Source organism: Pteronotus mesoamericanus, unplaced genomic scaffold (assembly GCF_021234165.1).
Source record: "Pteronotus mesoamericanus isolate MK-2021 breed Mesoamerican mustached bat unplaced genomic scaffold, CSHL_Meso_final scaffold_85, whole genome shotgun sequence".
NCBI classification, from domain to species: Eukaryota; Metazoa; Chordata; class Mammalia; order Chiroptera; family Mormoopidae; genus Pteronotus; species Pteronotus mesoamericanus.
In genome coordinates, this window is record NW_026555329.1 from 4,241,000 (window position 1) to 4,263,472 (window position 22,473).

The 22,473-nt window shown below is 34.3% G+C and overlaps 1 protein-coding gene and 1 pseudogene across 1 annotated transcript in view; one reads left to right on the plus strand and one right to left on the minus strand.

The window, feature by feature from the left end:
* PALS2 (protein associated with LIN7 2, MAGUK p55 family member) overlaps positions 1 to 22,473 on the minus strand; it is a 96,795-nt gene that overhangs the window by 30,241 nt on the left and 44,081 nt on the right. Inside the window, exons 2-5 of the mRNA XM_054564150.1 lie at positions 17,802 to 17,920; positions 7,268 to 7,420; positions 3,450 to 3,599; positions 2,452 to 2,679 (exon numbers count right to left, since the gene is read on the minus strand). Coding sequence (XP_054420125.1) covers positions 2,452 to 2,679; positions 3,450 to 3,599; positions 7,268 to 7,420; positions 17,802 to 17,918 — 648 coding nt within the window. The 5' untranslated portion in view covers positions 17,919 to 17,920. The remainder of the gene's footprint in view (positions 1 to 2,451; positions 2,680 to 3,449; positions 3,600 to 7,267; positions 7,421 to 17,801; positions 17,921 to 22,473) is intronic.
* On the plus strand, positions 21,686 to 22,447 carry LOC129062994 (protein C1orf43 homolog; annotated as a pseudogene).

Genomic DNA, 22,473 nt, shown 5'->3' on the forward strand with positions numbered 1-22,473 from the left:
TTGCCCCTCCTACTGGTCTGGATGAATGTTTCTTCTTAACTCCCTGGTTATCAGACTTCCTACGGTTTGATTTTCAGGCAGTTCTGATTGTTTTTTGTTTTTAAATTTGTTGTCCTTCTTTTGGTTGTGCAAGGAGGCAAAGTGTATCTACCTACGCCTCCATCTTGGCTGGAAGTTTTAATTTCCTATAATATTTTTTGATACCTGGGTCATGCTGGCCTCAAAGAACGAGTAAAAAGGAATTCAATTTGGCCTTAATGAACAAAATGGAATTACAAACAGCTTCTGGGAACTCAATCTACATGTATCTTGAAGAATTCCAGAATTAAATACAACTCTGATTTACCTTAGTCGTCATATTTTAACATATAGATCCTTAACATTTTCAGTAAGTTCGTTAAATGATACTGAGAAGGATGACAAACTGACCATGCTTTGAGAAACACCATGCTGGAAAGGGAGAGCTCCTGGCTTCCGTCTGCTCTCAGAGCAACTCTTTTAGAGCTGAAGAGGCTAAATGCCCTTGCTTCCCCCTGGTAGCTCTTAAGTAAGATGACCATAGTTTGCCCAGGACACTCCTTTACGCCTGTTGTTATGGCATAATTAGCAATCACTCTCCTTTTCACTTTAAAAAAGATCCCAATATGGATATGTTTTAGCTCTCCAGTTTGAAGACTTCAAGTTACAGTTGCTTTTCTTTTATTATGGTAGGATAGGCCTGAAAGTCATAGGCTTGGATGACCTCTTCTTCCCCATTTCACTCTCTTCTCCCAGTTCTTAAGGCCAAGTAAAAACCAGTGTTTGAGAAGGAATGGGATGAGGAAAAATGTATGCCCAAGGCAGAGCTAAATATCCTTGCATTTCATGTTATTCAGATTAGTTTACCAATTGCAGAATCCACAGAGGAATTTAGGCAGAAGTCCTAGCTATTAATATTAAAAAAAAAAATTTTCCTGTAAAAGTTCATTATTGGCATGGTGATCTGGTAAGAATTCTGGAGTTTGGACAACAGGGTGAAAAAATTTTCCTAAGTATCACAACTAAAACATAATTTAAAAAATTGAATTTTTGGTTCTATTTATCCAAATGGAAATGTGCGAATTCATGATTCAAGGTTTCAATGGAAGTCTTGAAGACAAGTTATCTACCTTCACTTCCACCAAAGTTCATTATAAGCCTTTCAGAAGTACAATTTACATATAAAAATCATGCTTAAATATTCTATCCTACCCTTGAGTAACAATATAAAACAGGTATTCAACATGTTATTTCAAAGAATTCCATGGAAATGAAAAAGCCTTTTAAGTTTTCATGTTAACAATATGAAAATAAGATACACTAGTAGTATATTGGATTAAAAAAATCTTAAAATTTCACTCACACATGACACAATAAATTTCTGGAACAAACCTGAACAGTTAAAGGCATTTAAAACACCAGTAGAGGAGGGTAACAGGGGCAAGAAGGGGAGGGGCACGCGAAGGAACACAAATGGAGGACTCACGGGCATGGACAATACGGGGGGGGGGGGGGGGATTGTCTGTGGGAGTGAGGCAGAGGTGAGTAATGAGGAAAAAGGTGGGACAACTCTAACTGAACAACAATAGATATTAACAAACATTGATTTTAACATAAAAAATTAAAAAAATAAAACACAGGTAGATATCTCCTATTTCTACATTATCTAGGCTTGAAAACCCTCTCCTCAGTTCCAACACTCCTACAATAATCATCAGTTGTTTTTTTTTTTGTAATTACTTCATTACTTTTTCTTCTTTTATAATTCTATTATACCAGCAATTTTTGGCCTTTTTCATCCCATGGCACACATAAACTAATCACTAAAGTTGTGTAGCACACCAAAGAATATATTTTTTGCTTATCTGAAAAAAAAAAAAAAGAAAAGAAATAGGTGTAATATTGATTCATTCACACCAGAAGGCTATTTTTGTGTTGGCTGTTGTCACTCTTTTTTTATTTGACAATCTAAGGGAAAAGAGGTCAGTGTCCCCAACTAAATAGTCAGGTATTGCACGTTTTAAAAATTCTTGTGGCACACTGATAGAAAATTGCTGTTCTAGCCCCTCATGTGCACACTGAGCTATCGGTGCTTGGGACCACATTATTCTCTCACAGGGCCTGAACATAGCAGGTATCAAAAATATCTACTGTATTAATGACTTAAAGGCTTTAGGTTTTTCTTGTACCTAGCTGTACATTACTGAAATGGCATGGTGTTCCCAAAGAGATTTCTTTACTAATTCCTTTATAGTAGTAAGATGACATTAATTGTTCAAAGATTCAGCCATGATAAAATAAGGCAATTCAGAACAATTAAATCAGACATTTTCCCCTTTTCTTCAGCAAAAGAGTAGCAAGTGGTGGTTATATCCAACAGTTGATTAAAGAAATAAAAGTACTCTTAATTTTACCAAGAATTGTATTACTAACCTGTTGAGGAGTAATGGTATCTCTATAGCTTGGTAAAATTTTCAGGGTGACACTTCCACTAATATTTTTCAGTAATTCTTGTAACTCCTTTGGATTGTTTCCAACCTCATGGCCATTGACTTCTTTTATGATATCGCCCACATGAAGGAGACCCTGTCGATCTATCATGCCTCCATGAAGGATTCGGGCAATTACCAGGTCATTATTTTCAACCCTAAATGTTACACCCTAAAGGAAATAAGGAATGGAATTATCATTGATTTTAGATTAAAAAAACAAACAAACTTAAAAACTCATGAATATGTGTATATAAGAAAATAATTCTAAAATTAGATGCGAGTCATTCCTACTTTTCCTATGCTCTCTCCTGTGTCAATATTCTAATCTCCTTGAACCATGTGCACCTGTAACAAGAAATACCACCCTTACAAAAGGACTTCCATGGGAAGGTGAATGTGAAGAAATGAAGCATATATTAGGCTGCATTTCTCAAAGGAATAAGAAAGAGTAGTTGTACATTGTGATGGTCTTGTCCCTGGCTTTTCTTTTTTCTATTTCACTGTTTTTATAGTCAGGATCCAGAAATAATAATTTTAGTAAGAAAATTGTAAAGGTCACTTCTTATAGAGCCCTACCATGTTTTGTATTTTAATAACTTTCTTCTGTGTCTTGATACTATCATTAGCAAGCAACCTGAGATACTTCAAAGGATATACGGGAAAAAAGTACAGTATTTATTTACTGAAGTTTTTGCTACCCATTAGAAAACTTCTTGTCTCTATTTCAGTTTAACTTTTATCTTTGTTTAATTTTGTATGCTAAATCAAGTTGAGAGAGCATCAAGTGTCTATTTTATACAGAGGCCACAAAAGACATAAAACACACGCATATTAAGTTTCATTATGATACACGTTATGACAGAAAAAAATGAGATACAGTGACTGAGCTGCAAGTATGTCAGATTTCGGATATAAGAAGGCACTGATTTATCTACTCACCAATGGTTCCCCAGCTCTTTTGTGAATACCAAGAATACGAATGGCATCTACTGGTAATAACTGATTATTGACAGAATTATTCATTTCTGGGCTTGATGGAGGTGAATCATAACACTTTGACGCCACAATATCATGGGCCTCCAAGAGTGACTGTAGGGGATTCAAAATAGCCTGTAGTTATTAATTACTGAGGGAAAAAGTTATTAAAGATAACTTAGTTCATTATCCCAGCGGAGTGCTAAAAATTTCAAGGCACACATTAGTGAATCCCCAAATTTGAATCAAATCAAAGGTATACAGAATCTTTTTAAGAAAAATAAACATATTTTAAACATCAAACAATATCATATTCCTTGTTTTAAGAAATCTGAAGGGAGTTTTGTGACTTGTAAAAAGTGACATGTTCGACAGAAAATGAACCTGGATTTTCAGGTGTGGTACAGTGGAGGCCCTGGAGTTCACCGCCACTGTTGTCCTCACCATCAGCTCCATTCAATATTTATCATCAATATCTATTAATTAGTTATAATACAAACTCAACTGACAGGAATCCTAATTTTTACCCTAAAATATTACATTAACAATACCAAATATTTTTTACATGTATGAGATGTCTGCTAAAAGATGTCCAATAGGAGGGAGAAAAATATCAGAAAAATATCAGAGATAGGAAATTTTATATTAGAAATGAAGGTTGTAATCTACAAAATATACATTTTTAAGGGAGACAAAATGAGCCAGTGATGGTCCTGACTATACTTTTAACTTCTACATATTCTATACATGTGCTATTTTCATGGATGACTTTGATTTAGCTTTCTAAGAATTTATTTTTTTTGTATATTTATTTTTATTTTTCATTTTATACTGTAAATGTGTACGCTCAACGTAAAGCTAAGTTTAAAATTTTTCTCAGTGGATGGAATGTGAGTTCAAAAACAATAAATCAAAATACAAAGAAGGGAGCAAATAACAGATTCAGAATAGAAGTATCAGCATATGGATTTAATTGGTAATTTCTGGTTATTTCATGAAAGTATGTTGTAAAAGACTAAAGAAAAATTTCAAGAAGAAAAAAGTTACACACTTACATATAAGGATTATTCATAAAAATGCTGGAAGACACTAAAATCTCTAATTTAGTCTTTTGTTTTCACCCTGTACTCACTTCTTAAGAAATATTATCTACTCCTAGGACTTGAACCACTACTTACACATTGATAATTCTCAATTTTATATTTTTGGTCCAGAACTTTCATGAGCTTCAAATTTATATATTAAAAATATGCCTAAAACTGAAAAATTATGATAATTTGAAAATTAAAGTGTTAAGGATTGCACAGCATTAAAACATATTGAACTAATGAAAAATCTATATGCCCAGTGTTATTTAAAAAACAAAGGACTGAAAAAAAACACACTTGTTACTATTTAAGATTGCTACTTTAAACAATTCTTTACTTTGAAAATTGGTAAAGAGAAGTATCAAACATTTCCCTGATTTTTCTGTGGGAAATGCATTATAGAGCAAACTAAACAGCCCATTTGATGAGGAAAAGCTCTATTTTATATAAGAACACCAGCTAATAAATGTAAAATGAAAGAATTTTTAAAAATGTCATTTTGGATTATGAATGTTTTTGTCAGTAGGCAAATGGTTGAAAGGGAACAGCATTGGCATAATGCTACAATAACACACTAGATTAATGCTAGAATGACATGCTAGATTACTTCTAGTGGAAAGGCTTTCAAAGGAAGAAATAGACTATCCTTGCCTTTAATCAAGAGACCAATCTCAGCATCAGTAGTGATTGGCCAACCAGGTATTATACATCTTCAGAGATCATTTAATTCATGCTGTATCACATCATTTAAGATGGATTCTAGTTCCAAATAATTAACCTGAATCATCAACCTTTTAGATAGAACTTCTGTTTACAGGAAATATAAGGAATGAATAACTAAACAAGACAGTACAGAAGCAATCAGATGCACGCAGAATATGGGACAGTCTACAGTGACCTGGTCTCTTCAAAAGGTCAACAACATAATCAAGGTGGAATGGATGCTCCAATCAGATGCTATGCATGGACCTAGGTTGCAAATCTTTATGTACAACCCAGCTATAAAGAATATTTTGGCATCAAACATAGATATTTGAATATAGTATTAGCACTACATGAGAGAGAGGTCCACTGAAATGGAAAAGTGGAAATCAATGATTGAAAAAAAGGTAAACTATAAAATGATCTCAGTAAAAAATATATATGTATATTTATGCATAAAAAAAGAAGGAGTATGCATTAAGATAGTGCAGTAATAATCTGGGTAGTAAGAATGCAATGTCTTAATTTTTGTATATTTGCTTGTTGCTATTTTCTAATTTTATTAATTAAACTTTATATAAATTTGTATTTATTAAATTTTATGTATTTATCTAAACATATATATTTATAACATGCCCAAAAGCACTACCCAGATGCTTCTGAGGTATCACAAACTTAACATGGCCAGTTATCTTAACATTAACATGTCCAAACACTTTCTCCTCGAGTGTTCCTAATCTCAAGGGATGCCATCAACTGTCAGAAATCCTATCCTTAATCAAATTCCCACATTTCTCTTCTGCAACTGTCACATGTAACCAATGACCAAGTCCTGTTAGTTTTACCGCTTAAAACTTGAAATCCTCATTTTTACACTGCCATCACAATTTCCTGCCTCAATACTTAACAACCTAGCTCCATAATCCATCCTCTTGCTGCTTAATTCCTCCTCTCATCCCTGCCCAAGTTTTCCCACTGTCCTCAGGATAAAGTCTGAATAACTTAGTGTCTTTTAAGGCCTCAATCAACTGGCTCCTGCATAAAGGGTGTCTCTGATGTGTGTCCTTTTTTTTTTTTGTATTTCATATACTGATTTATGTAGGAAACCATTTCACTATAAATCTTCAAATTTCACAGTAACACTGTTGGAGAGTCACAGACAATCTTTGAGAAAAAGCAAGGGGGTGTTGCTTCCTAAGATTTGCAGTGGAAAGCAGGTGACACTTTATTTCTCTATCCCACAAGCATTTATCCAATAGTCCATTTTTTCTCCACTAAAATGTACCATCTCTGTCATAAACCCGGTTGCCACATGTATGAGGATCTATTTTGGGGGTTGCTATTCTCATTGATCAATCTATTTTTCTAATGCTGACCCAATACCATACTGTTGTCATTACAGACTTACAAGAAATCTCCTCCACCCCCTTTCTCTTACGGAACTGGTTCTTTGTTAAAATGATTAACTCTTCATTGACATAGACCAATGCTTAAGTTGCACTTAATTTTTGTACCTACTGAAAGTATGTTATGTAATAGTTTCTATCCTTACACGGCTCTCTGTTGCTCCAAGGTCATCAACTGCAACCCAGTCTTTTTTCTTCCAGTCTTAGAAGCAATACTGAAAACGTGCATGACTGGTCACAAGGAGGTCTGGGAAACAGTGGTGGTGAGAAAGAAAGATCCGGTGTCATGGGGAAAAATGTCTCCAGCAAGTGGTCTGATGGTGAATCAGGGTTTTTTTTTCCCTAATTACACAAAGAAAAATCTACTCTGATGTATTCTGTGCCAGATATCATACATTTATGTAATGTCTCTTAGTTACGTATATGCATCCTCAGACTATTAAAATAACCATATTGAAATTTATATATTATAAAATATGGCCCTAAGTATATTTAAAAACCTCCTCTTAAACTGGAACTTAACTACTAAAGGGAAATCTTTGGGAACACAGTGGACTTGGAGAGAAGAGAGAGAGGGAAAGTTTACCTGGAAGTGAGGCTCTTTGAGTATACCAACCAGTTCTGCTACATTTTCATCCACATTGACCAGAGGAGTAATATCTTCAAGAATTTCATTGACTAATTCCAAGTTATTGTCACTGACAGCTTCTAGTTTTGAATCCTCCAGCCTCTCATGAGCCTAAAAAGACAACAGTAAAGTAATAATATGTATTGTTTTGCTCCAGACTGTGATTTTCTTCTTGATTTGTTTCTTTTTCATAAAGTTTATAAACTATATGTCTTGAAGGTTTGATTCATTGAAACCAAATTTAATAATTTAATGAGAGGCAATATATAGTTTTGCTCTTTGTCCTTGAAGGACTGCATGATTTCATGTCTCTATATCTTACACTGTTTTTTTTAAATATCATAATCTTTTTCACATAAAATGGTCTGTGAATCACACTGTCACGGAAAATGAGTAGTTCTAATTATCCTTTAATAGTAGGAGTAGAGTTCTTTAAAATTTATTGATTTTAGAGACAGGGAGAGGATGAGTGAGACATTGAGAAAGAGAGAAATAGCAATTTGTTATTCCACTTATACTTTCATTGGTTGATTCTTGTATGTGCCCTGACCAGGGATCGAACCCACAAACTTTGTGTATCAGGACAACAGTAACCAACTGAGCTACCTGGGCAGGGCCAAAGCAGAGTTTTAGATTCTAACAAGAATGAACATTAAACAGTCTTGATCTTTTAGTGTTGTTGTTTTTATTTGTTTTTTTTTTTTTTTTTTTGATAAATGGATGCTGTCTGATTTTGAAGACAGGCAAAGAAAGCATTATTATTAAGATTTAGTTTACAAATGAAAGCATGTAAGATGTCAAGTCTAATATATATTTGAAGATTCATTTCTGTAAGTGCTGAAGAAAAATCCAAATTTCAAGTGGCAATACTATCAATTAAACTTTGATACCTATAAACTTTAGATGTTATTTTTATCATACAGAGAGAATTCTTCAGAGTACAAATATATATTTTAATTTTTAAAATACAGTCTTTTAGTTTAAATGTATTTTTGGGTGAATCACAAAGTAAAACAAGTTTTTAAGAAGTGAGGGCTAATATGATAAGTAACATTTTTAAGAAACACCTCAGAAGAAGAAATTTTAAGTCACATGAAGAAAACTGATAAAGAAGGACTTGCAACTGCTTTTAAATGAAGAAAAATGTCAAAAGACCAAATGTAATTTAAACAGAAGGAAAAAGTTTCTATTAGATTTAGATATGGAAAAAAACTAAGACAACTAGAAATGCCACAAAGAATGAGAACAGGTAAATATGAAATTTTTAGAAAGCCTGGTAAGGATAGGAAAATGAGGACACTCAATAAATATCATGAAATGAATATCAACATTGGAAAAAAACTGAATATACATAATAAGCTCTTTCAAAACAAACTAGAATTACTGTTTGAATACAGATACTTGCTTTAATAAATATCTAATTTAGCATTATTAATCTTGTAATAGTCTAACGCTCTTATGATAGTATAAGAAAGCTTAAAACAAAAAGAAAAAAAGTTAACATTTATTGAGGGGTTTTTTTGTGTGTATGCATCAGGAACCATACAAGTATTCTCAGTACAACGTGAGCGCGAGTGTGTGAGTGTATGTGTGTGTGCTTTGGGCAAAGACAGGTATGTTAGTATCATCCTCACCTTACAGACATGGACACCGATGCAAAATGAGACAAAACGGTTTAAGTTTACAATACTGGTAAAAGGCAGAGTCCGGCAATCTATCATCAAGGCTTGAGCTCCCCCAACTCGTGCCCAGCAGGGGTGTCCAGCCCGTGGCCCATGGGCTGCATGGGGCCGAGGATGGCTATGATTCAGCTCAATACAAAATTGTAGATTTCCTTAAAACATTATGAGATTTTTTTTTTTTTTTGGTTTTCGTGTTTGTATATTTAATGTGTGGCCCAACACAACTCTTATTCTCCCAGTATGACCCAGAGATGCCAAAAGGCTGGACACCCTATAACTTATTTGACTCTGTCACTATACAGATGGCCACGCTAACATCACCCCGTAGTTAATTATTCAATCTAATATACAATGCATGATTTTCACTTATTTAAATGTGCAAGAGATGTTCTCTCTGACTGCTGAGTTGTTGCTTCTTAACATAGCTCTTCCACTCCAGAGATAACTGATTCTGTTCCACCACATCTATTCCCATTATTATTTCATACTCCAGTGGTTCAGAATACCACCCACCCCTTCAACCTTCACTCCTCTGCTCTGATTCAGAGCTATAACGACCATCTCTTTCTCTGGGAAACATATAATAAATGACTTTCTTTAAGGTACTATGCCAATATTCTATGTCACATGATCAGCATATAGTAATAACACTTTAGACATTGATAGACCTGGATTCAATTAAAAACTTCAAGACAAAAAGAAACAGAAATAATCACTGACTTGAGAACTGTAATACGGCACCTTTCTTTCTAAGTTCATCTACTTTATTGCTCCCAAATTGGGTGGGGACAGACAGGAATGTGGGGACACTAATGGCAAGAGATAAAGAGGAAGTCAAGTAGGAGGCAGAATTATGTGATAAAAACAAACATGCCCAAAGATATTTTCACATCAACTGAACATACTGATTCTATGTTAGGAAAGAATTTGACAATACAATACAGAAATTTTCAGAGGAAGATACAGTTTTTTAGTAAAACTGCAGATATAATTACATTAACATGGAAAACCAATTTCTGAAATATAGTTGGGTTCAGTTGAGATTGATTTTACTTTTTTCAAGAAAGCAAATGGAGGTTCATATTTTTCCATATATATCGCTTTTTAAGCTCTAAGATTTTTGTGACACAAGTTGAGTCAGGTTTACTTACTTGCTTTCAAGAGTCAAGTACCAACTGAAATTTAATCAAACCAAGGACAAAGGAAACACTGACCTGAGGGACAGGACAGATGAATCACATGCATTTGAATAAACGGGTCTTGTTTCCTTTAAAAAAAAGAGTATAGAAAGATAACATAACTCAGTAAAAGCATATTTCACCTGCCACAAGTGGTTGGAAGAACATGCTATGACTGGCTTAGCAGAGCTCCTGGAGCTAATACGATTATGGCCTAGCCTTCTGGTATGGCCAGTTCTGAGAATGTTATTCACCACTACACCTTGGAAAAATAAACTGCAGAGAAGAAAAAGTTCTCTCAGAACTTATGACTATTTGACCCAAGGGCAGTCTAACCATGCTTGCAAAGAAATTAAAAAAAAAAATAACTTAAAAAAATTTCAACAAAAGTTGTGGGCTATATCAGAAGTGACAAATACTATTCTCCATTAATGATAATACACTATTATTATGTGTAGTAATCTTGCCTTTCTCCCTTAAAAGGACCAACATATCATAAGTTTTATTTCTATATTCATAGAACATGGCTAAGTATGTAGCAGTTGCTCATTAAATATTTTTAACAGAGCTAAGTAAATTAGAAGTAAGTTTGACTGTGGTCACAAGTCATTCTCTCATTTTAGAGAATTTAGAACAAGAAAGATGAAGAGAAGTCCACAAATGGTAAAAAAATGAACAAGAATTTGAGCACAAAGTAGAAATGAGACGGAGAGAATGAAGAACTCAATTTTTATTTTACTTCTTCATTCACTATGTGAAAAAGGAAGAGATTGGCTCTGAAAAAAAAAATGGATGAAATAAGTACAGGTACATTAGAATTGAATTCTCTAATGAGTAAAGAATTTGTCAGAAATCATCCAGTTAACCAGAAGGAGTTAAAATTCTTGGATTTGATAAATTATACCTCAAGGTATACAGGAAACTTCTAAATGGCACTGTTGAGTCACTCTAGAGATACCTATAAAATCAGGAGGACCACACAGATATCAAAAAACTAGAAATGTAAACCTATTGTATTTTTTTAAAGGAGAACGAATCTTTTTTCAAAGCTTGGCTTTTAATAGTATTCAAAGAAAATATAAAAGAATCTTTTTACAATCTTTGAGAAGGAAAGAACTTTCTAACTATGATTCAAAATCTAGAAGCTATAAAATAAGCCTCAATGACATTTACAATATGAACATTTAAAATTTCACTTTGTCAAAAATTGGCGAAGTCAAAATACAAATAACAACTTAGGGTCAAAATACTTACAAATCACATTACAGACAAAAGACTAATTTCACTATATATAAAGGACTTCAAATCAATAAGAAAAAGATCAACCTATTAAGAGAAATGGACAAAGAATATGAACAAAAAGTTCACAGAAAGGAAAATTCAAGTATCTCTTAAGTTTATGAAAAGATACACAGCCTCATTCATGATAAAAGTACAATTAAGACTATAATAAAATATTTTTTTCCTTATCAGATAGGCAAAAATAAAAATTCTAATTAATATACCATATTGATGAGAATATGGTAGAAGATAGGCGCTCTCACACATATTTTTCTGATAGGAACACAATTTCTGATAGTGAGCAATTTGACCATATCTACCAAAATTATGTGATTCTTCGAAGATTTATTCTATAGAGACATGTGTTATGTACGAAAATAACATGTAGCAAGACTACACATTAGAGCATGGTTTGTAAGATAAAAAAAATCTAAATATCTACCAGAAGGTGAACTAAGATTTTTTTGCTATATTCAGACAATGGAGAATAATGCCACTCTTACACAGAACGAGGGTGCTCTACAGGTGCTGATATGGAACCATATGCAAAAAAAAAAAAAAATCAAGATTTAGATTTTAGATAAAACCACAGCTACTATTATATTTAATGGTGAATACTATTATATTTAATAGATGCTTCTCCCCTCACCATTCTATTCATCATTTGTATTGGGGTTCTAGTCAGGACAATCAGTCAAAGGTATGCAGACTGAAGAAAAAAGAGGTAAAACTATCTTTATTCACAGATTTATATTTAGAAAATTCTAAGGAATCCACTAAAAAGCTATCAGAACCAATAAACAAGTTCAGCAATGCTGCAGGATACAAGATCAATGTACGAAAATCAACTGGACTTCTATAAATTAACAATGAATAATCTCAAGGTTAAAATAGTAATTCCACTCATAATAGCATTGAAAATAAAATAAGAGTAAATTTAATAAATGAAGTGTAAAACTTATACTCTAAAAACTACACAACACTGTTGAAAGAAATTAAATGGCAAATCATTTCATGTTCATAGATCTGTAGAATTAACATTGTTAAGATGGCAATATTACCCAGAATGATGTACGGAATAAAACGCCTACTGCAATCCCTGCAGAGTTCTTTATAGAAACCAAGAAGCTGATTCCTAAATTCGTATGGAACTGCAAGGGGCCCAGAATAGACAAAACAAGCCTGGAAAAGAACGAAGTAGAATAACACTTCCTGATTTCAAAACTTACTATAAAGCTACAGTAATCAAAACAGTGTTGTAGTGGCATGAAGACCCATGGAACAAAGACCAGTGAATTAGAGAGCCTAGAAATAAACCCTTGCATACAAGCAGGGACACCCAAAAACCCTGGAATTTACTTATAAAAATTGTTTATTTATTTTACATGTTTAAACTTCAGTGACCTTCAAAGTATTCTCCATTTGATGCAATACACCTATCGAGACATTTCCGACTGCTCAAAACAGTTTTTGAACTCATCATTTTTAATGTCTTTTAGTGTTTCTGCCATTTTTTGTTTCACCTCTTCCACATCAGCAAAATGTTTTCCTTTGAGGATTTTTTCATCCAAAGAAACAAAAAAAGTGTCACTCAGAGGAATATCAGGTGAATGGGGAAGGTGGGGCAAGGGTGTCGTACAATTTTTGGTCAAAAACTGCTGAACACTCACCGTGATGTGGGCACGTGTGCCGGTAAATCACCCATCATGAAATGGGCAAACGCACTTAAAGAGTCTTAAAAAAAAAAAAAGAAAATCACTGAAGCCAAATGTGCCTCTCACATCAACGTCAGCTGGCACACTGATTCAGGTGGTTCCTAGAACACTGTACTACAAGGGGCCCGCCCTCCAGAAGATAATTCCATTTTTTGGTCGGTGGTGGGGGGGTCCCCTCTTGTATATGGTCAAATAATTTTTGACAAGGCTGCTAAGACCATTCAAAGGGGAAAGAATAGTTTTAAAAAAAATGGTGCTGGAAAACTAGCTTTCCAAATGCAAAACAGTGAAATAGGACCCTTATCTAACATTATGAAAAAAATTAAAACATATCAAAGACCTAAATGTAAGACCTAAAACTATAAAGCCCTTAGAATAAAACAAAAAAACTACACAGCACTGGATTCATGAGGTTTCTTGAATATGACACTAAAGGTACAGGCAACAAAAGAAAAAAACAGGTTAGTTGGACTTCACGAAAATTTAAAAACTTGTGCACTGACAGAAAACATCAAGAGTAAAATGGCAACCAAATAATGGGAGGAATATTTGCAAATCATATACCTGATAAGGCAGTAATATCCAGAATACATAGAAAACTCCTAATATTCAACAACAAAAACAATTCAAAATGCACAAAGAACTTCAATAGACATTTTTCTTAAGATAAACAAATGGTCACTAAGCACATGAAAAGAAATCCGTGAGCCAGAAGACATGTCAACAGAAATCTCCCATACTAAAAATCAAAGAGAAAAAGGAATGAAGCATGGAACAAAATACCTAAGAAGTGTGGGACAATTACAAAAGATGTAACATACACATAATGGGAATACCAGAAGAAGAAAAAGGAAACAGAACATTTGTGATACATTTGTTGTAATTAATAAGCTAATACTGATACAGTATTATTAACTAAAGTCTATACAGTTCACATTAGGGTACACTCTGTGCGTTGTACAGTTCCATGGGTTTTGACAAATGCTTACTGCCATCTATCCACCATTATAGTACCATACAGAAGAGTTCCACTGCCCTAAAAATGCCCTGTGCCCCACCTAGTCATTCCCCCTTTGCACTCTCCAAAACCCCAGCAACTACATTTTTTTTTTTTGGCACTGTCTCTATAGTTTTGCTTTTTCTAGAATGTCAGATAGTTGGAACCATACAGTATGTAGCCTTTTCAGGCTGGCTTCTTGCACTTAGCAATATGCATTTAAGGGTTCCTCCACGTCTTCTCATAGCTTGATAGTTCATTTATTTTTTTATCTCTGAATAACACTCCATTGTCTGATGTACCTCAGTGTTTATCCAAGCATTTCTGAAAAACATCTTGGTTACCTCTAAATTTTGACAATCAACTCACCTGTGTAAATATCAAAGAACACAACTCCTTGGTAGTAACACTATGTTTAGTTTTGTAAGAAACTGCCAAACTGTCTTCCAAAGTAGTTATAGCATTCTGCATTGCTACCAGGAACAAATAAACAGCTTTCTGTTAGGATCTGTTTTGCAAACATTTTCTCCTGGCCTGTAGCTTGCCTTTTCATTTTCTCAGTGGTGTCATTTGAAAAGGAAAAGTTTTTAATTTTGATAAAATCTCATTTATCAAATTTTTCATTAAGTTTCATGCTTTTTTATATCTTACCTAAAAACTTTCTCCTTACCTCAGAGTCACAGAGTTCTTATGTGTTCTTTCAGTTTTATAGTCTTAGCTCTTAGTTTTTAGATCTAAGATCTATTTTGAGCTAATTTTTGTATACAGGGTGAAGAAAAAGTTGACATTCATTTTTTTGCATATAAATATTCTATTGTTCCAGCAACATTCACCAAAAATACTGTATTATCATTTTGTCATTGACTTATCATGACACTATTAACAAAAATCAGCTAACTATGTATGTGTAGGTCTCTTTCTGGACTCCATTCCATGCCACTGACCTATATGCTGAAACTACACTGTCTTCAATACTGTAGGGTGATAGTAATCCTTGAAATCAGGTTGTGGGAGATAAAACATTTTGAACTGTGCTGTTCTTCACAGTTGTGTTTGCTAGCCTATGTTAAAAATTTTAATATCATCTTCTCAACCTGAAATTCGGATGGGGATTATACTGAACTTATAGCTCAATTTGCAGGGAATTAATATATTAAGAACATTAAGCCTTCAATCCTTCATTTATGTATGTATGTACAGACATACTTTGTTTTACTGCACCTTGCTTAATACATGACAATGCACCTGGTCACCCCCGAGCTCTGACAAAGACGTACAATGAAATTAATGTTGTTTCTGTGCCTGCTAACACAACATCCATTCTGCAGCCCATAGATCAAGCAGTAATTTGATTTTCAAGTCTTACTATATAAAGAAATACATTTCACCAGGCTATAGCTGCCATAGATAGTGATTCCTCCATTGGATCTGGGCAAAGTAAATTGAAAACCTTCTGGAAAGGATTCATTATTCTAGATGCAATTAAGAACAGTTGTGTCATGGGAAAAAGTAAAATAGCAACATTAACAGGAGGTCAGAAGTCAATTTCAACTATTAGGATGGTTTTCAGGGGTTAAAGACTTCAGTGGAGGAAGTAACTGCAGATGTGATGGAAAACAGAAAAATAACTAAAATTAGCAGTAGAGTCTAAAGATGTGATTGAATTGCTCCAATTTCACAATAAAACTTTAGCAGATAAGAGTTGCTACTTATGGATAAGCAAAGAAAGTGGTTTTGAGATGAAATCTACTCGTGGTAGAGGACTTGGAATATGATATAAACTTAGTTGATAAAGCAGTGGCAGGGTTTGAGATGACTGACTGCAGTTGTGAAAGAAGTCCGACTAGGAGTAACTACTTCACCGCCCCGCCCTCTCCCTCTTTAATTTTCCCTAAATGTTTCTTGCTTTAAAGAACCTGTGCCATGTGCCCTTTTCTGACCACCTTTTCACATAGCCATTTGTCATTGCCAGAATGTTAATTTTACCTGCTCTTATGATCATTTTTTTAGCCACTTGTTTTTTCCTAAGACTTCTGAAAGATCATACCTTTTACAAAGCTTTCCATTGGTAAGAGCAAATTAATGATGTAGATTATTTTATTCACAAACTTAATCATTATAAGATCACATGATATAAGTAGAAAGTAATTCACTTGCAGATTGCCCAACTGGAATTTTTATTTTAGTCATTTCTGATTGCAGTGTTTCCAAAGTTTATTAGGTGGTCCTTTACTTTAATAATGGCATAAAGGGCACGGTTTACTTTCAGATTCAAGATTTTGTCATAAATATCAACCACTGTATTATGTTGTGAAAAAAATAATAGCTTCGGGGTCGGTTGAAATTCACAGGGGCTCTTTAAGCCTGTATTACATGGCTCGCTCTGAGCTCTTATTGGTACTTTAAAAATAGATTTTTATTCTTCCCTTGATGTTATACTGTTAGTTGTCGATTTTTCTTGTCAATGTATCCCTTAAACCCATCCCCATGTTCATTTAATTTATAGCTTTTGATTTGTAGATTTAGAAACGAGACAATACTATGAAAGGCACGGTTTGAGAGGACTGACTTCAACTTTGAAAGAAATTCCACTGTGAGCAAAGTGCTATCAAAGAGCATTGCCTGCTGCAGAGAAAGCATTCATGAAAGGAAGAGTGGATTGATTAGCAAAATTCACTGTTGTGTTATTTTAAGAAATTGCTAAAGCTACCCCAACCTTCAGCGACCACTATCCAGATCAGCGGGCAGCGATCAACGGAGAGGTAAGACCCTCCACCAGCAAAATGATTTTGACTCATTGAAGGCTTAGGTGATGGTTATTATTTTTTTTTTAGCAATAAGGTATTTTTTAAATTAAGGTATGTACATTTTTTTTAAGACATAATGCTGTTGCACACCCAACAGACTACACTATAGTGTAAACATATCTTTTATATGCTCTGGAAAACCAAAAATGTTGTGATTCGCTTTGTTGCAGTGGTCTTGAACCAAACCCATAATTATCTCCAAGGTATGCCTGTGAAACAAGCCAGTCAGAGAAAGACCAACACCATATGATTTAACTCATGTGTGGAATCTAATGAACAAACTGAACTAATCAGGAAAATAGAGACAGGCTCGTAGATAGAGAGCAAGCTGACAGCTCTGGGTTTGGGAGCGGGGGTCGGGGGGAGGTTAGGGGAGGAGGGACCGAGCTAAAAGGAAAAAGGACTCATGGACATGGACAACAGAGTCATGATTATGGGGGGAGGATGTATAAGGGGATTAAATGTTAATGGAAAAAATAAAATAAGATAAAAATAACCAAAAATTAATCCATCAATCAGTACCTTGCTGTTGTTGAAAATGGAGATAGGACCAGGATCTTTTTCACAGGTCTCATTATAACATGACTGTTCAGTTATGACTTCCCTAAAATATTAAATGTGTTAGGCTAAAACTAAGGATCATTTCATCCTATGTTTAAAGTCAGCACAGAAAAGGCATAAAGTAGTCCAATTTTGATGGATACGAAGATTTCATTATGTGATAAGTATTATTTGCTAACTAAGCCAAAGTTCTGAAACAGTAATATCCGAAAAGACCTCTGCAAAAGAAATTTAAAAATAATTTAGTAATCTTATGAATAAACCAATATACCTTAGCAAGTGATTTTACAATAGGATTCTCCATAATCCCCTTGAGGAAAATTAGGTCTATTTCTTCTGCTCCCGTAGAGGAGGGCAGCTCCGTAAGGTTATCCAACACTTGCTGCATTGCTGCTGAGATAAAAGCAATATATTAAAAAAAGAAAGAAAAAAAACTTTGGTGAGCACACAATACAATATAAAGATGATGTAAATATTATAGAATTGTACCCTTGAAACATGTAATGTTGTTAACCAATGTCACCCCAATAAATTTTCTAAAGTGTTAAGTTCGAAGCCATTATGATGTACGATTATAAAATAATTCAAATTAAAAGGCATTAACAATTAACACTCCTTGAAAAATCAACATTTTAAAAACATGAGTTGTTAAATAGTATAAATTTCAAATTGATTCCCCATGAATTAGTAGCAGGACAGGTTTTTATATGCAATTTGGGCTTTATCAGGCTACCTTATACATCCTTATAATCTTATGCTTACTTTATATCTTCAAACTGAAAAATATTACTTAGGAAGAAGTATTAAATTTTAATAGAGGCATAAAAAAGTATAGGGATTGATATAGTAATCAAGAAACTTCCCACAAGTCCAGAACCAGATGGCTTCACCGGTGAATTCTATCAAACATTAAAGAATTAAAACCAATACTTCACAAATTCTTCCAAACAAAAAAAAGGAGAGGAGGAAACACTTTCCAATTATTTTATGAGACCCGGATACCAAATCCAGACAAAAACATCACAAGAAAATTATAGCCAATATCCTTTATAAATGAAAATGCAAAAATATGTAATAAAAGACTGGCAGAGTAGATCCAGCAACATATGGAAAGGATTGTACACAATGACCAATACAATTTATCCCAGTAATGCAAGGGTGTTCAAAAACATGGAAGTCTATCAATGTAATACACATTATTGATAGGACAAAGAATGATACCTAAATAGACACAGAAAAAACATTTGACAAAATCCAATATCCCTTGAAAATAAAAACATTAACAAATACAAGGGAAATGTCTTCAATTTGATAAAGGAGATCTATAAAAATTTCCATAGCTTACATCATACTTAATGGTGAAAAAATGAATGATTTCCCCTAAGATCAGGAACAAGGCAAGGAAGTCTACTCTTGCCACTTCTACTCAACACTGAATTTCTAGCTGGGGAGTTAGGAAGGAAAAAGAAATAAAAGGTATCAAGACTGGAAAGGAATAAGTAAAGCTATTTATTTTTTTTGGTAGATGACAAGTATATAGGAAATCCTAAAGAATATACAAATAAATTTATTAGGACTAATAAGTGAGTTCAGCAAGTTTATAGAATATGAGATCAAAATGCAAAAATCAACTGTGTTTCCATACACTAACAATGAACAATCTGAAAATGAAATTAAGAAAACCATTCCTTTTATGACAGTATCAAAAATAAAACAATCAGAAATTAGGAATAATGTAACAAAAGAAGAGCAAGGTTTGTACATTGGAACTATAAAACAACATTGAAAGAATTAAAGGAGACAAATAATAGAAAGATATCCCATTTCTAGATGGCAATATACATAAAATTGAGCCACAGATCTAATGTAGTCCCTGCCACTATCTCAGCTGCCTCCTCTTTCTTCTTGTTGTTTTTGCAGAAGTTGATAAAGTAATCTTAAAATTCACATGAGAAATGCAGAGGAAACAGAATAGCCAAACAATTTTCAAAAAGAACAAAGCTGGAAGATCCAGGCTTAATTTCAAATCTGACTGGAGAGCTACAGTAAGCAAGAGTGGCATAAAGAGAGACATATAACTAAATGAGAGTCCAGAAATAAATCCATACATTTATAGTCTATTGATTTTCAACAAGGGTGAGAAGACAATTTAATGGAAGAAAGAACAGTATTTTCAACAAATGGTATTTGGACAAATGAATATGCATATGTAAGAGATATGCATTCCATATCGGTCTTCATTCCACATCAGTTTTGATTTTATCCATATTAATTTCATTAGTTTTATCTGCTCTCCATATTTCTCTAGAATAAGTCTACTAATATTGTAGTTGCTAATTTTTAATATTTTTTATTTTTATTAAAATAAAACATAAACACTGTTTAAAGTCAGACTGTATCACTAAGAGCCTATAATGAAATATAGCAGCTCTCTGTTCCACAGTATCCTACCCTCTCCCAGCTCTCCCCACCTCTCCGGAAGAAACTACTTTGAATTTAAGTTTCTTCTCATCATGTCTGTATTTCTGAATATATGCTAATGTTGCTACTTTTTAATTTATCCACTCAGACATTATTTATTTTGATAGAATACTAGACAGTTAAGCTTTTACCTTCCCCTATCTCCACGCTGGCAATTTTCTTCTTTATATAATCAACAGTAGGTGCTTTTCATATGGGACTCCTACAAGTTTTTTCCCAAATGTTCCAACAAACTTTTCAAAGTTCTAGCAGTAATTTTTCCAAATGCTTAAATAATTTTATAATACTCTATCAGACCTATTCCCTGGCTTCTACCCTTCAATTCCCACCCAAAGTATTCTTTCCCTGTACCTTAAGTCTTGAGAAAAAGGCTCCTACTCAGAATATGTAAATGAATGACAATTTTGGAAGTAAAGAGGTGAACAGGGGAAAAAAAAGTGCCCTTAAAACAAAGAGAAGAAAAACCAGCATTGGCTAAGCTGAAGAAAGAAGACACTAGGAAATAGAGAATATCAACTGAGGCTACTTTATAATTTTGCTTGAGGTCCAGTGTGTACCTTTAAGTGGGCAGAAAACAATAGAATCAACAATCTTCAGGCGTATTTTTACCCTGTGTCTATAAATGTAGTTTAAACTCTACTTTTCATAATTACTTTTTTTCTTCATTTGACATTCTGTATTTGCCATTATTTTTATTTTTAACCTTTATTTTGGAAAATTTCAAACATACATAATTGGAGACAAAACAATACAATGAACCTAATAACTATAAGCTCCAACAATCAGCAACACATGGAAATCTTGTTTCATATTCCTATATGCTTTCTGTCCTATATAACTTTGAAGCAAACCCTATATATATTTCAGTGGATACACCTAAAAGACAAAGACTCTCTTTAAACAAAATGCAGTTAGCAAAAAATATGTAACCAAAATATTGTTAGCACATGTAACAAAATACAATAATTCCTAATATCATCAAATATCTAGCTGCTCAAATTTCCAGTTGTATTAAAAGTTTTTTAAAAAACGTATCTTCTATATTGGTTCTTGAGGTACTTAAATTTTTATATTTGCTCTGAATTAAGTGGGAAGAAAAGTGGCAGAGATTATGACATAGACCCTTGGTTATTCTGAACATCTTCATAAGTTGTTTCTTGATTATATGAAATTTAATTAAACACTGGTAAATCTATTAATATCCCACGTCTTGGAAAAGGAATCTTGAATATCATAAAGTTGTCAAACATTCCAAAACTAATTTGTACACTTAATAGAATTCTAATCAAAATACAACACAGCCATGTTTTCAGGCCAGGCCTGGCTTGGTCATCCTCCACAAGGAACTGGCCTGGGAGCTCCAGGGAACCTGGGCTCACAGCACAGGGCAATGGGACGAACCAGCCATTTCCAACTCATGTTCTACAACAATTTTTAAAACATCCAATACCTGACAATTTAGTCAGAGGCACTGACCTCTTTTCTCTTAGACGATCAAATGGAAGAATGACAACAGCCAACACAATAATACCCATCTGGTGTGAATGAATCAAAATTATACCTGTTTTTTTGTAGGATTGTTAAAATTTATTTTTTGGTGTGCCACAGAATTTTAATAATTAGTTTACACGTGCCATGATATGAAAAGAGCTGAACCATCACTAGCAAAAACCCATGGAGTTCTGCAAGGGATGGGGAGGCCATGTGTCTGGCAGTAACTGGCTGTCCAGGGTGAATAGGTTGCTGGCAAAGGTCAACAGCAACCTGATGTTTGTACTACTATTTATTTTTGTGAAGAAGCAAATAATGTGTTTTTCAATGAAATCTTGAAGAAGACCTCATGTCCCTCTGGGACACATGCCGCCAAAGACTTGAAAGAGGAGACTGACATTCAACTATTTAGGCTTCAGTCTATGAAGTATAAGCCCTAGCTCCTCGCAGAGGATGGTGCAAGACTGCTACAGCTGGAAATCAGAGTACAACTACCTGTATAGGAGGAAACCTCTGGATGCCGTCCATGTCAGGATCCCATTTCAAGGTGAAAGCTGGCAACCCCATTCCTCAATAAGCAAGAATTCATGATCTTACCTACTCGAGATCTTGGAAACACTAGTACCTTTGCAAGGGCGTGCACAAGGCCCTGGCTGACATCCTGCTTCATGGCTCCCTATGGGACACGGGTCTGTGGGCAGAGTACCTGCACTATGAGGAGGCACTGACTGAGCTGGCCACAGTGATCAAAGCACAGAGTGGGAACTCCCGGCAACACCACCAGTCAGCAGCTGAAGGCCTAACGCAGTCTCCTGAAGTCTCCCCAGCAGCCACCAGGTGACATACCTCCCCTCCAGTCAAAAGAGCAAACTAGCCAAGCACTTCCTCAAACGGAAGAGGTTTATGGACAACTGTAACGCACTGCGGAGTACGCTGTCTCGCTGAAGACAGAGCCAGTCAGACTGCAGTGT